Below are 16,724 nucleotides of genomic sequence, written 5' to 3'. Positions count from 1 at the left end.
TCGTAGTACCAAAATAGTATTACCAAAATAAGTTGATATCAACACAATTTTTTAAATCCCTGACTGTATTCCGTCAATTAACTATATTTAGAGCTTTCCTTTTTTTTTTAACGATTCAAAGTTTGCAACTAAGACTCTGTATCTATATATACTATAATCATAATTAAGACATACACACACTTCTCACTTTCTTGGTATTCGTTTCATATTTTTTTCATTGTCGAGGTTTTTCATTTTCTTTCATACACATAAATATTTCTTTTCACTCATGTAAATGTTATTTACTGATTCTTGAATATTTGCTTGAATGTTGTTTTTGTTACACAGCAACATGGAAACATCAATTATTACCATGTTCAACGATTTGGATGTTTCGAACAACGATTGTGTATTGAAGGTTCGTATACTTAGACTGTGGCGTTTGAAGGACAACAATAAACTAGGAGAGGACTGGTCCATTGAAATGATTTTACAAGATGAGATTGTATGCAAACTATGCATACAATAATTGTTTATATGTTTTTTATTTCTTTCTTATTATATAAAATTAATTGTTATAATGTTTGTCTTATTAATAATATAACAGGGTCAAAGAATGCAGGGGTATGTAAGGAAAACTTGCATACCGAAGCATGATGTTTGGCTAGCTGAGAATCGGTCATTGATTGTTCGAAAACCTTCCCTTGGTGCAAATCTGTCAACATACCGTTATGTTGACAACCCACATAAGCTCTGTTTCACATCAGAAACTCGACTTTCGATTTGTGATGAGTTTAAAGGTCACATTTATGGATTGTCGTTTGCTACCTTTGATGATATCAAAACCAAGAACGTAACTCAGAATGGAACAATAGGTTTCCTCTTTTGTATCTTTTAAATAAATATAGTTTTAAATTCTATACATTAAATGACGACATTTAAATAGGATCGTTTAATATATCTTTCATTCCTCATTATAAATTATTTCCCAGATGTAATCGGTCATGTCAGCAAGTTTTTTACCAATAAAAACTCATTCTTCCGAGAGTCACAACATCAGAATCGAAGAACCATGGAATTTGCTGATTTGAGGTATTGTAAAAAATATATATTCTCATGTGTAATTAAATAATTAATTTTTTTAACTTCTAATTTTCGATGGACCAGTGGCAATAAGATTTTCCTCACCTTATGGGATGACTATCTTAAACAACTTACCAAATACGTTGCTGACAACCCTAATGAGGAGTATCTCATTATCGTCCTCCAATTCGCACGAGTCAAGTACTATGGAGGTATCATTATAAATTGAATATTTTATATTTTATCCTTAAAATTCTTAATACTTAATAATTCTAATTTTACATACGTGTATATGATTTTGGCAGAAAATATATATGTTCAAAACTCCTATGGTAACGCTGTTTCAAGGTTGATGATCAATGATTACTTGTATGAAGTGACTGATTACAAGAAACGGTAATTTATTATAACTCTTTAACTATAATCTAATTTTATTACATGTGTACATTATTATTTAGATGGAAGACCTTATGACATAATTTTTTTAAATAATAGGTTCTTGAAATATCCTCTCAAGTCGATGTCGAAGTACCTAAACTGGTTGGTTCATCTATGCTGGTAACTATTAAGGATGAGTTTTTGAAGAAGTATTCGTTCTATTTAATCAGTGATCTTTGTACCATTTCGGAGGTATATAACCATTTGTATTTATAAAAACTCATGTTCAATTTATTTTTACTAAAAAGTTCATTATGTGTTATATTGTAGGCTAAAACATCATCATAATTGGTACCGTTAAGGCAATAGTGGGTAACAAGGAATGGTACTATAATGGATGTAAACATTGTAGTCGTAAAGTTACTTCTGTTTTTGTTGATGGAGTGAAGGTTTATGAATGTAAGAATTCAAGTTGTAATTCTGTAGGCGTAAACGCTGGACCAAGGTACTATTTTATAGATTTAAAATATACAATACTAATACTTTTTCATTTAATAATACTAAAGTTAAAAGGTGTTTTATAAGAATTTTTTAAATAATCCTCATTATGTTACAGATTCCGAATTCCAATTCGTGTCCAAGATACCACCGGTGTTGTTTCGCTTACGTTGTTTGATCGTGTGACACTCCTCTAAATAGGACATTTTCCGTACGAAGCTTAATCATGATATATTAACGTTAATTCCCACATGATTAAATTTTATTAAGTTTAATAACGACAAGTATAGCATAGGCCCGCATATGCACGATACATTGCATTAAGTAATTTATTTTTATTACTCAAAATTTTGGATTAGTTTCGTTGAACACGAACTTGGTGATATTATTATTATTTTTAGACAACTCGGATATATATATTTAACGAATCTATAAGGTTTGATTTTATGTTACCCTGATATATTTTGTAGAACATTACAAACGAAGACGAAATAAATTCCATGAGCGTTTATTATTATTAATATAATAGCAAACCAATATCATTAGATATCACCAACACAAATGTATACAAACATTGATGACACACGTTGGATACATATATATGAGCACACAATGTTATGCACTAAGTAGATGTGATCTCGTTTAAATACACATACTCTAAACATAAAAGTAACCCAAAAATAAATTATTACGTACCATCATGTAGCTAGCATGCTACTAACCAAAATCAAATAATCAAGTAATACCACTTAACGCAACCCAACATTCCGCTTATTATTAACCAGTTTACAGTATTTATACCCACATTTCATGAGTTGTGAATATAATTATCCATATTCATTGTATATTAAAATAAATACATCAAATCTACCACATCCATGCATGTCAATCTTCTTAAACAAAATAATAATAATAATAATAATAATAATAATATCAAGAAGTTTATAGAACATGCACGTGAGTGTGGTCATAATTTCAAAGAAATAGTTATCAAACTTCCATCATCAAAAATATCTTCACAAATATGGCATAGGGAGCAAAAGTCAATACTCATCTTTCCCCACCATGCTCCTAACGAGAAAAAACAACTATCCATTTGTTTCAAGTCTTTCAATCAATCACCCTTAATCTTTACACCATACTCCATATCCATTATTCAACAAACAAACAAATATCTTGGCAAACCTCTCCATCAGTGGATCATGCACACCAACCAAACTCCATTTTCTCTCAACCAATATTATAGTCAAACTCCACATATATACACGCATGATTTATTTAGTTGAAGGACCATACTTTTTGTTCCTTATAATCTACACAAAACTTCAAGTAAACACCACAACTCTTCAAACCACTCTTCCTTACACTCTTTCTTACACTCTTTCTTTGCGCTGGTTGCATCCCCGTAACTCAACTCTCTCGGTTTACATATACATACAAACAATCTCCCTCTTTTAATTGTTATTAAAACTGGTCCATCCCACCACCCTCCCTCACGGCATAAACCCCCACCACCATTAAACTACTCCATGACGTCACCGCAACACACCACCATCATCAACCGCCACCTAATTCCCTCTCTTTAAAAACGTTTTCTCTCCGTTAACCACCACAAGCCATCACCTTTCCTGTTTCTAGAATCCCTCTACACTCTCGCCCTATCTTAAGAATAAAATGGTGTAGGAAATCTCTTCCAAAAAGTTAAACGAGCTTCATGTGGAGAAACAAGCTCAAGATCCTCTAGCCTTTCTCTACCCTAATCCTAAAACTAAGTGAGCTACACCTTTCTTAAAACTTATTTTATGGGTTATGCTAAGCTTTCACCTAAAATAATCATCTTCACCGCCAATATGTTAACATGTTTAAAAAGTATTAGAGATATAAAATGGAGTACTAAGCATGACTTAAAAGTGACTTTATGGTTGAAACTTGGTGTAAAAGTGTTAGTATGTCTAGACATAAAATTGAAGAGGGTACACTTGTTATGAGTTTTATGAGTTGAACTTGGGTTTTATAATGTATATTATGTCTAGATACGGGATTTGTCGGAAATATATATATATATATATATATATATATATTTCTTAGATAAAAATATAGTTATAAAAAGTGGGAATAAACGAGTAAAACGTGATTTTTACTTTAATAACTCGGTTAGCGAAGAATATAGAGATATCGATAATTTTTTTTTAGTGGAACATACACATTCTGGGGGGAAAAAATATAAAGTCGGGTATGAAAATATAGTTTTATGATTTCATAAATGAAAGAATACTTTTGTTAGAAAGGGTTAGGTTTAAATATAAATATATACGTGTTTAAACCATATAAAATGTAATTCATAAATTTTAAATACACCAAAATGGAGCTTTCTACATTATTATTTTTTAAAAAAAAACCTTTATATATTTCTATAAAACATAAAATATGATGCTTGTATAAAACGAAGTTATATATATATATATATATATATATATATATATATAAAACATCAAGTAATAAATAATATTTGTAATAGCGACACTCTGTGTCAAAAACGGTCATTTTTACATAAATATATATTTTGAAGAAATATATACATGTTAGACGTAAACAAATTATTATTTTTACGAGTTATACGACTGAGACGGTAAATAAAGCCGGTTCAGAGTTTATGAACAAGCGTACAAATATCTTAAGTTTTACAATCATAACTTAAAGAAATATTACTTTGAAATAAGTATGTAGTTTGAATATATATTTATTACCTAACCAAATGAATCGGTTATGTCTAAGGGAAACTGACATCAATAAGAGTTGTATTCATAATATTTATCCAAGCGCATAATATTTTTTATAAAAACTTATCACCAACGCGTCGTCCAACAATTAAACGAAACGTTCGGTTGGTGAAAGCGACCGACACAAACATAATAAACGAAACGGCTAGTTGGGTGAAAGCGATTAGCATAAACCGACTTTCTAGTCGATAACGGAAACTAACTGATTTTACGCGTTTAGGACGTGTGAAGGCAGCTGACCTCGGGTCTAAATTGAAACTTTTAGTGAACTAAACACTAAACTAACGAGGTGAGTTTCACGAGCCACTTTTTACTGAACTGTTTTTAAATATTTTCCTGGGGCGGAAAGCATGTTATTACTGAAATGTTTAAGTACATACTGAACGCATGGAATTGCGTGTATTTATATATGTTTTATTGTACGAGAATCGTACGGAAATGTACTAAGATGGTAATTGTCTGAGTTGCTAACATTATAAGGCCTCGCAACACGAGTGATTAACTGAAAGCCGGTAGAGTGTGAATAGTACTATTGGTCTGACAAACCCAACCGGTCCGGCATGGATTTGCTGATGTTTCCCAGCCAGTTGCACATGTCTATTTTGTTGTTATATATATTTTGCTATGTAATGTTAGGCATAGCGGTTTGGGGCAGGTTCGTGGGCGGAGTATGCCACGGGGTTGTATGTGGATAGTCAGAGGTTTCACTTGTGGGCTCAGCATAATTACATCGCTAATATATGTTTATTATAATGATTTGTCACTGTTGTTTAAATTAGTGAAACTCACCAACTATTCGTAGTTGACCCGTTTTCTTTACGTGCTTTCTAGGTACTCCCAAACTGGAATAAGTGCTACATGCTTGACGATGCGTGCTTTTTGTGGAAGCTTTATGATCTTTTTGTATTAAATATGTTAATGTACTGTTGGTAAAACTTATGTGTTAACGCCTAGACGGTAACTAAACTCGAAACAATGTAATATGATGTAAATTAATGTAATGGTGTTTTCTTTATAAGCAATGCTGTTGATATCAGACGTGTCTGTTGCATCCCGTTTACGTTTCCGCTGCGGTTACGGGGTGTTACAGAACTTGGTATCAGAGCCATTGGTTATAAAGAATTAGGATGTCTTTAAAAGATACCTAAAATATAACCAGTAGCTCAAGTATTATAGGATCTGACTATCAACTAATAATTTATAGTGACGAGATCTGGATGAACTTGGATGGACAAGTGAGTTATTATGGTCCGGAACATAATAACAGACTTGTCCGCACGAGGGAATTCAGGGGAAGTCACGGGGAACATTAATAGGAAAAATCGGCAACATATGTGTAAGAATATGATAATATTTTTATGTGACAAAGTTGTATAAGTATGTGTATATTAATTATGATTTACATATGGAAGGAACTATATGTTTGCTAACTTGTGTACAGGTTAGGATGTCGAGATCACGAAGTCTGTCAGTGGAGGAGGACCCGGAGGAGACCAGTTTCGGGGACTCTAGGAGCTTACGCCTAGCATCCAGCACTGAGCCTAGTGAGACTAGCCGTAGGAGTGCTAGCCTGTCCTCCCCTACTAGGGTTGCCAGATCCCCCACCCCACCCGCACCACAGGTCACCCCTACCCCTCCCAGACCTGGACCCCGCCTCACGGCGCGGTTCAGTGTCCCCTATGTCCCACCTACCTTACCCCACCCAGACCTACCTTCCACAAGGGCGAGTCCTCCCGCCCCCAGCCCGAGCCTGTGCCTCCACCCGTGTGGGGTACCCCTAGGCTGGAGAGGGATGAGCGTCCCTCCTCCGAGGCTGCATGGCTCCGAGTGCTCCACGAGCAGGTGGTTGAGCACACCATCGCCTTGACGGTGGGTATCCAGAGGAGGAATCACTTGGCGGACTGCATACTGGACAGCCAGTATGCGATTGAGGCGCGTACTCCCAGTGGATGATTGACCGGTTGGACACACGGGTCCGGGGTTTGCTGGCGGTGTTGGTGGTGATGGTGGTAGTGTTGGTGTGGTTGGTATACCACCATGTTTAGTCATGTTAGGGTGGTAGTAGTCAGGGTCCGCTTTTTGATACTCTGTGTAAGCAGTTAGTGGCAATGCTAACATAGAGTGAATCTTGGGTAGTTATATTACAGCCACTAGCCCATAGGGGGCCTTTTTTTGGGGATATCATTGTAGATACTTTTGATGTATCATTCAAGCACTGACCCATAGCGGGTTATGTCGAAATGATGCCGATGTAGGACTGATGTATGAAAACTTAATCTATGGGCTGATGTTTATGTAATGTGTACTGATGTTTATGTAATATGTACTGATGTTTATTAATGAATGGAATATGTGTTGTGTATCGAGATTGGAATTTGTATTAATTATATGTACTTTCTTAATGTTGTGTAGAATGGCACCAAAACGGTCAGTTCGAATGTCAGAAGTGGATGTGGACCGTCTGATTGCTCGACAGTTAGAGGCGGCGATACCAGATATAGTATCGCGCATCGCCGCCAGTATTAATAATACGACCAATCCAGCCCCTGCGAGCAATCAAACGACCACCAATAATGATGGGGAACAAAATGTGAACCCTCCACCGAACGGTAACCCGATTCCGAGTAATAACGCACCGCCTAGGGTGGTCGTTACAGACAGTAATGGCCCTATACCTAGTGTAGAAACGCACCGCACTGAACCGACTCCTGCAACAAGGGGATGTTCAATTAAAGATTTTATGTTGTGCAAGCCCCTAAAATTTAGCGGGTCTGAGGGACCAAATGGGTTGGTTAAGTGGATTGAGAAAATAGAGGCTGTTGTGAACATCAGCAACTGCCCTGAGGATTACGTTGTTAAGTATGCTACCTGCACGTTCACGGACCATGCCTTGACATGGTGGAACACAGTAGTGCAAACTCGTGGTCAGGCAGCGACAAACCGCATGACCTGGGCAGAACTCAAGGCCCTTATACTGGAATATTTCTGCCCGAAAAACGAACTGCAGAAGTTAGAAAACGAATTATGGAACCTGGAGATGCAGGGGGCAGACCACTTGGGTTATACAAACCGATTTAATGAATTGTCGCGATTGGTGCCATGGTTGGTCACCCCAGAGTCAAAGAGGGTTGAGCGTTATATATGGGGACTAACTCCAATAGTAAGGAGTATAGTCAACTCTGGGGGGACACAAGACGTTTGAGGGTGCGGTGACGCAAGCTGGTATCGTCACATACGATTTCGTGAGGAGTGGGTCACTGAAGGTGGCAGGAGAGTCTGCTAGGGGAAAGCGAGGTACGTATGACAATAGGATCCAGGAGAAGCAGCAAAATAAACGTGCTAGGCCCGCTGCCCAGAACTACGCCATGACTAGTTCAGGTGGAAGGCAGGAATCACAGAAAGGGACGTTCCCTAAGTGTGGAAAATGCGGTTACCAGCATGGTGGCGTGTGCAAGGAGGTAGTGTGCCACCGGTGTGGCAGGATTGGGCACTACGCACCGAGTTGTAGGACAAACCTGAACAATCTGAATCGACAACCGCAACCTATCCGTGCGCAGCCATTTAGGACCCAACCAGCCCGACAACAATACCCACAAGGAAACCAAATGATGACCACCAGCCGTGCTTGCTTTGAATGCGGCAGCACAGATCATTTCAAGAGGTACTGTCCGAAACTGAACCAGGGAGGGAATGGGAGGCAAACCGTGGGTCAGGCATCGTCGTCCAATCCGGCGAGAGGCCGAGCATTTGTGATGGGGGCGAACGAAGCACGCCAGGACCCCAGCGTAGTGACAGGTACATTCCTCGTCTCTGATCATTACGCTTCTGTATTATTTGATACTGGCGCCGATAGAAGTTTTGTCTCCGTTAAGTTCCTATCGATAGCAAACCTTCCGATTAGTGAAACCATAGAACCTTATACCGTAGAAGTCGCTAACGGTAAAACCATGATAGTTAATCAGATAGTTCGGAATTGCCCTTTTATTCTGAACGATCAATCCTTCCTGATTGACTTATTACCGGTAGAATTAGGTAGTTTTGACGTGATAGTAGGAATGGATTGGTTAGCACGTAACAAAGTAGAAATAAACTATGAAAAGAAAATCGTCAAGATCCGGGTGTCGGATGACGAAGAGGTGTTAGTGCAAGGAGAGAAGTCGGGCACAATGATACCATTTATATCCCACCTCAAGGTGTTAAAATATATACGCCAGGGATGCGTGGCATATCTAGCGAGCTTGACGGCCACAGATTCTGAGGAAAAACGGGAGGATGATATCCCGGTGGTACGCGAATTTCCACAAGTTTTCCCAGAAGAACTTCCTGGATTACCGCCAACCCGACAGGTCGAATTCAGAATCGATTTAATACCTCAAGCTTGCCCTGTTGCCAAAGCACCCTACCGACTTGCACCGTCCGAGATGCAAGAATTATCCAATCAGTTGCAAGAATTGATGGATAAAGGATTTATACGTCCTAGTCATTCCCCGTGGGGTGCACCTGTATTATTTGTGAAAAAGAAGGACGGGAGCCTTAGAATGTGCATTGATTACAGGGAACTGAACAAGTTAACAATCAAAAATAGGTACCCTCTTCCCCGAATTGATGATCTGTTTGACCAGCTGCAAGGTGCGAGCTATTTCTCAAAAATCGATCTTAGATCGGGATACCATCAGGTTAGAATTCAGGAAGAAGATATCCCAAAAACCGCATTCCGGACTCGCTATGGCCATTACGAGTTCTTAGTTATGCCTTTCGGGCTAACAAATGCGCCGGCAGTGTTCATGGACCTCATGAATCGAGTCTGTAAACCCTACCTCGACAAATTCGTCATCGTGTTTATTGACGATATTTTGATTTACTCAAAAAGTAAAGAAGAGCATAAAACATTAATTCTTTCTACATTGCCACCTTTCAATGGCATTTCCTCGACATAAAAGGAATAAAGAAAGCACTTGCATTATGCATGTGATGCATGTTTTAAATCTTAAACATTTCTGTGATCTAGTAATTGCAATCATTTAAACGTATTTATTAGGAATTCAAATCACGTATTTATTGCAAGACCGACCTCTGTGTCTTGCATATAAACACTCAAATCACGCAATTCATTTTTTCATAGGCATATAGATTACTTTACTCATTTTCATTAACCAATACCCCAAAAGATCATTCTTATAAGTCATTTAAAAAAAAAAACTAAAACTTAAACTAAACTGAATTTCTGGACGAAATTCTAATAACAGTGGGAGAATGTGACACTCCTCTAAATATGACATTTTCCGTACGAAGCTTAATCATGATATATTAACGTTAATTCCCACATGATTAAATTTTATTAAGTTTAATAACGACAAGTATAGCATAGGCCCACATATGCACGATACATTGCATATAAGTAATTTATTTTTATTACTCAAAATTTTGGATTAGTTTCGTTGAACACGAACTTGGTGATATTATTATTATTTTTAGACAACTCGGATATATATATTTAACGAATCTATAAGGTTTGATTTTATGTTACACAGATATATTTTGTAGAACATTACAAACGAAGACGAAATAAATTCCATGAGCGTTTATTATTATTAATATAATAACAAACCAATATCATTAGATATCACCAACACAAATGTATACAAACATTGATGACACACGTTGGATACATATATATGAGCACACAATGTTATGCACTAAGTAGATGTGATCTCGTTTAAATACACATACTCTAAACATAAAAGTAACCCAAAAATAAATTATTACGTACCATCATGTAGCTAGCATGCTACTAACCAAAATCAAATAATCAAGTAATACCACTTAACGCAACCCAACATTCCGCTTATTATTAACCAGTTTACAGTATTTATACCCACATTTCATGAGTTGTGAATATAATTATCCATATTCATTGTATATTAAAATAAATACATCAAATCTACCACATCCATGCATGTCAATCTTCTTAAACAAAATAATAATAATAATAATAATAATAATAATAATAATAATAATAATATCAAGAAGTTTATAGAACATGCACGTGAGTGTGGTCATAATTTCAAAGAAATAGTTATCAAACTTCCATCATCAAAAATATCTTCACAAATATGGCATAGGGTGCAAAAGTCAATACTCATCTTTCCCCACCATGCTCCTAATGAGAAAAACCAACTATCCATTTGTTTCAAGTCTTTCAATCAATCACCCTTAATCTTTACACCATACTCCATATCCATTATTCAACAAACAAACAAATATCTTGACAAACCTCTCCATCAGTGGATCATGCACACCAACCAAACTCCATTTTCTCTCAACCAATATTATAGTCAAACTCCACATATATACACGCATGATTTATTTAGTTGAAGGACCATACTTTTTGTTCCTTATAATCTACACAAAACTTCAAGTAAACACCACAACTCTTCAAACCACTCTTCCTTACACTCTTTCTTACACTCTTTCTTTGCGCTGGTTGCATCCCCGTAACTCAACTCTCTCGGTTTACATATACATACAAACAATCTCCCTCTTTTAATTGTTATCAAAACTGGTCCATCCCACCACCCTCCCTCATGGCATAAACCCCCACCACCATTAAACTACTCCATGACGTCACCGCAACACACCACCATCATCAACCGCCACCAAATTCCCTCTCTTTAAAAACGTTTTCTCTCCGTTAACCACCACAAGCCATCACCTTTCCTGTTTCTAGAATCCCTCTACACTCTCGCCCTATCTTAAGAATAAAATGGTGTAGGAAATCTCTTCCAAAAAGTTAAACGAGCTTCATGTGGAGAAACAAGCTCAAGATCCTCTAGCCTTTCTCTACCCTAATCCTAAAACTAAGTGAGCTACACCTTTCTTAAAACTTATTTTATGGGTTATGCTAAGCTTTCACCTAAAATAATCATCTTCACCGCCAATATGTTAACATGTTTAAAAAGTATTAGAGATATAAAATGGAGTACTAAGCATGACTTAAAAGTGACTTTATGGTTGAAACTTGGTGTAAAAGTGTTAGTATGTCTAGACATAAAATTGAAGAGGGTACACTTGTTATGAGTTTTATGAGTTGAACTTGGGTTTTAAAATGTATATTATGTCTAGATACGGGATTTGTTGGAAATATATATATATATTTCTTAGATAAAAATATAGTTATAAAAAGTGGGAATAAACGAGTAAAACGTGATTTTTACTTCAATAACTCGGTTAGCGAAGAATATAGAGATATCGATAATTTTTTTTTAGTGGAACATACACATTCTGGGGGAAAAAAATATAAAGTCGGGTATGAAAATATAGTTTTATGATTTCATAAATGAAAGAATACTTTTGTTAGAAAATGTTTGGTTTAAATATAAATATATACGTGTTTAAACCATATAAAATGTAATTCATAAATTTTAAATACACAAAAATGGAGCTTTCTACATTATTATTTTAAAAAAAAACCTTTATATATTTCTACAAAACATAAAATATGATGCTTGTATAAAACGAAGTTTTTATATATATATATATATATATATATATATATATATATATATATATATATATATATATAAAACGACAAGTAATAAATATTATTTGTAATAGCGACACTCTGTGTCAAAAACGGTCACAGAGACGGTAAACAAATTATTATTTTTACGAGTTATACGACTGAGACGGTAAATAAAGCCGGTTCAGAGTTTTTGAACAAGCGTATAAATATCTTAAGTTTTACAATCATAACTTAAAGAAATATTACTTTGAAATAAGTATATAGTTTGAATATATATTTATTACCTAACCAAATTAATCGGTTATGTCTAAGGGAAACTGACATCAATAAGAGTTGTATTCATAATATTTATCCAAGCGCATAATATTTTTTATAAAAACTTATCACCAACGCGTCGTCCAACAATTAAACGAAACGTTCGGTTGGTGAAAGCGACCGACACAAATATAATAAACGAAACGGCTAGTTGGGTGAAAGCGATTAGCATAAATCGACTTTCTAGTCGATAACGGAAACTAACTGATCTTACGCGTTTAGGGCGTGTGAAGGCAGCTGACCTCGGGTCTAAATTGAAACTTTTAGTGAACTAAACACTAAACTAACGAGGTGAGTTTCACGAGCCCCTTTTTACTGAACTGTTTTTAAATATTTTCCCGGGGCGGAAAGCATGTTATTACTGAAATGTTTAAGTATATACTGAACGCATGGAATTGCGTGTATTTATATATGTTTTATTGTACGGGAATCGTACGGAAATGTACTAAGATGGTAATTGTCTGAGTTGCTAACATTGTAAGGCCCCGCAACACGAGTGATTAACTGAAAGCCGGTAGAGTGTGAATAGTACTATTGGTCTGACAAACCCAACTGGTCCGGCATGGATTTGCTGATGTTTCCCAGCCAGTTGCACGTGTCTATTTTATTGTTATATATATTTTGCTATGTAATGTTAGGCATAGCGGTTTGGGGCAGGTTCGTGGGTGGAGTATGCCACGGGGTTGTATGTGGATAGTCAGATGTTTCACTTGTGGGCTCAGCATAATTACATCGCTAATATGTGATTATTATAATGATTTGTCACTGTTGTTTAAATTAGTGAAACTCACCAACTATTCGTTGTTGACCCGTTTTCTTTACATACTTTCTAGGTACTCCCAAACTGGAATAAGTGCTACATGCTTGACGATGCGTGCTTTTTGTGGAAGCTTTATGATCTTTTTGTATTAAATATGTTAATGTACTGTTGGTAAAACTTATGTGTTAACGCCTAGACGGTAACTAAACTCGGAACAATGTAATATGATGTAAATTAATGTAATGGTGTTTTCTTTATAAGCAATGCTGTTGATATCAGACGTGTCTGTTGCATCCCGTTTACGTTTCCGCTGCGGTTACGGGGTGTTACAGATCGTGATGCTAGACAGTTGTTCAATAAGACTACTGATGAATTTTTACCAGTGATGTTGAGGTATGACTTTCTTAGATAATAAGTCAATTTATATTTTGTTATATCATCCATTATTTGTCAAGACTCCACTTTTGTACACTGTTGATTTCAATATATTAGTATTGTGTTTATTATATTGTTTTTTTGTTTCATTTTTTATAAACATCAGTTTTCTAATATCTTATATACATAAAATAAAACGCAAACTACTTCTATCCGATTGAACCTGATTTTCAAATCGTTAGACTTTTCTGTTGTTATAGTTTTGAAATCCCTTAAATGATTTTTGATTATGTTTAGTTACAATCATTTCCTTAATTGTTATGTTGCAGCTTGATCTGATGCACACATTTCCGGAAGAACTCAATATTATATTAGAGAAAAAGTTTGCTTTCATTGTTGAGGTTAGTGACTACAATATCAGAAACTCGTATGACGTTTACGGTGTCAGCAAGTTAACAGATGACGAGGACGTTCTTAATGATCTTGATAAACAGCTTGCTCATGGTTAGGTATGATTACTATTTCCGTTTTTAAAATTACTCAAATGTACATAACCAAATTGTGTATTTATTTCATTTATAATATAATTAAATTTAACTTCATGTGCAGCCTAATGACAATCAGTCTTTAACAGTTGGATCAACCTCTGGCATGAAATCAACCGAAAAGGTAACACCTTTAACATAATTCTGGATTATTAATCCGTTTCTCTTAATATAATAATTTTATAAATCTATATGTTTATACTAAAATCATGAATGATAAACTGATTCGTAGGAGTTGTTGATGCCTTCATCCAACCACTTGACTCCTATTTCAAATTCTAAAGATGTAATTCCTGATCGTGTTTCATCGCTTGATGGGAATGATATTTCTTTACCAATGATTGATGTAAAGCTCAAGCGAAAGTTGGATGACACTTATGATGGTCAGGATGACACTGGTATGTCTGCAACCAAGACGAAGGTTGACGAACAACCAACTGTTGATGCAACTGTTGCTGACGGGGATATCGTTCAAATGAACAACATATAAAATGGACAAAGGCGCAAGTTATTAATAAATGCAGTTTCTTGCATGCATTGTTTGTCTTTTTTAATTGTTTGACTATGGATGTGTTTGGTTTTATTGTTCTTTGTTTGACATTGTGATTTGAGTTTTATTTATGTTGCTTGATTTTTATATAGATATCAATGAAGTTGTGTTTTCCTTATGTTATGTGTTCTTTTATATTTGTATCATCTATTATCTATATTACTATGTTAAAAATTCAGATCAATAAGTTTTTTATTTTCTATATTATTTGTTTACAAAGAACATTTTTATTTTATACCACTTTGAATTATAAAATCTTCATCAGTGTGATTCTTCTTTCACTTGTGGAATCTTCATCATTTCTATATGGTAGTTTAGACTTTAAAACAATAATAATCATTGCTATATGTTAGTTCACACTTCATCATTAATAATATTTATTTACTCTATACGTATATTTTTAAAAATTAATATACGTATTTATAGTTTCATATCTTTGTTGTGTTAAATTATTAGATAATGAACAAATATAAACATCTTATTTATTTTCATAATTACATAAAATTTAATATTAACAATCACTTAAAATAGAAATAAATTCATCAATAAATGTATATTATTAGATTTTTTTAATGTGTTAGATCTAATTAATTAAAAGTTGACCATATTGATCAATAAATGTATTGATTTAAACAATCATCTTTTCATTTATTTACATAAACTATACTTCCTAAACTTATTTTATATACAAATTTAACTCTTGAACATGCAATTTATAATTTTTAAATATAATGTAGCTATCAAAAGTTAAAACGAATTATATACCTATTACCATAAATCATCAACTAAATTTAACTGTCTACCATTAACTACTATTTTAGACTTTCTTATGAAATCCATTAATAATTATCTAACAAGCACGTTTAATAAAACCCAAAAATTTTTTAAAATACTTAGTTTTATGTTACAAAAAAACATTACGGAAATGAGAATTACGTTTACCATATTTATCTCTTTATGTGTTTTTAAAACGTATTAACATTAGATTTATGAAACTAACAAAAACCTGTGTTGTTTCACGACTGACTTTCTGTAAGTGAAACCGAACATTATAAAACTACAAATTAATGTTAATAGTTATCAATTTTAGATATCCTTTTAATACGTTGTTACTGTAAACCGTAAACAACCATATAACAATACCTACAATTATATTTATGTTAAAAATAAACTACCGACAATTATATTTCAAAAATAAATATACAGTTATACATATAATTATTATTTCAAAAATAAACTACCGACAATTATTATTTTTATCATTTTGTTTACCTTACTTTAATATTCTCTTATAATTATAATTATTGTCTACATATAAACTAAATTAAATTATACATAACTAACTAGGGCAGTACTAATGTTAAATAAGACATAGTATTATGTAACACGAACGTGTGTAATTAACTTATTCAATATTTTTGGAAAGTATTAACATATACATACATATGTTTAAGTAAATAAAAGATGTGAATACTTTATTGCTTTCTGTATAATTTTGTTATTAATGGAATTGATATACGTTGCTTTAGACTTTTATACATTGTTAATAAATAATTTCAACCATATTTAAGTTCTCCATTTTTAAATTAAATAGTTAGTTATCGTTTAGTCTTTATTTAGTCAATAATGTATATTTTAGAACTTAATATTAAATTTATATTTTCACATATGGAATTTGTTGTATAGAATTGTTAGATAATTTTCAATATAAATTTTAAGTAATGTTTTATTTTCAGTGTTTGATATAGTTTTTAACTTTATATCCCTTATAATACGAATAAATTCATCAATAAATGTAAATTATTATCAATTTTTTAGCTTTCACATCTAATTAGTTAAAATTGTATCAAATTCATCAATAAATATAATTTGATTTAAGTTTTTCGTTCAAATGTTCATTAAAGATTATGGTAATTAGTTTTTGGTTATTTATTATCAA

At 34.0% G+C, this 16,724-nt stretch overlaps 1 protein-coding gene across 1 annotated transcript in view; it reads left to right on the top strand.

The window, feature by feature from the left end:
- The first annotated feature begins 331 nt into the window (after positions 1-331).
- The window catches only part of LOC143593980 (uncharacterized), a 28,750-nt gene continuing 12,357 nt past the window's right edge, over positions 332-16,724 (top strand). Inside the window, exons 1-11 of the mRNA XM_077073421.1 lie at positions 332-484; positions 587-832; positions 926-1,071; positions 1,147-1,274; positions 1,368-1,438; positions 1,558-1,692; positions 1,803-1,945; positions 2,057-2,120; positions 14,020-14,160; positions 14,300-14,359; positions 14,468-14,704. Coding sequence (XP_076929536.1) covers positions 332-484; positions 587-832; positions 926-1,071; positions 1,147-1,274; positions 1,368-1,438; positions 1,558-1,692; positions 1,803-1,945; positions 2,057-2,120; positions 14,020-14,160; positions 14,300-14,359; positions 14,468-14,704 — 1,524 coding nt within the window. The remainder of the gene's footprint in view (positions 485-586; positions 833-925; positions 1,072-1,146; positions 1,275-1,367; positions 1,439-1,557; positions 1,693-1,802; positions 1,946-2,056; positions 2,121-14,019; positions 14,161-14,299; positions 14,360-14,467; positions 14,705-16,724) is intronic.

This window comes from Bidens hawaiensis, unplaced genomic scaffold (genome assembly GCF_021521415.1).
Source record: "Bidens hawaiensis isolate Kalapana, Puna unplaced genomic scaffold, B.hawaiensis_p1.1 tig00042962_1, whole genome shotgun sequence".
In the NCBI taxonomy this organism is placed as follows: Eukaryota; Viridiplantae; Streptophyta; class Magnoliopsida; order Asterales; family Asteraceae; genus Bidens; species Bidens hawaiensis.
Note: the sequence above shows the minus strand (reverse complement) of the source record. Positions and strands in the feature narration are given on the sequence as shown.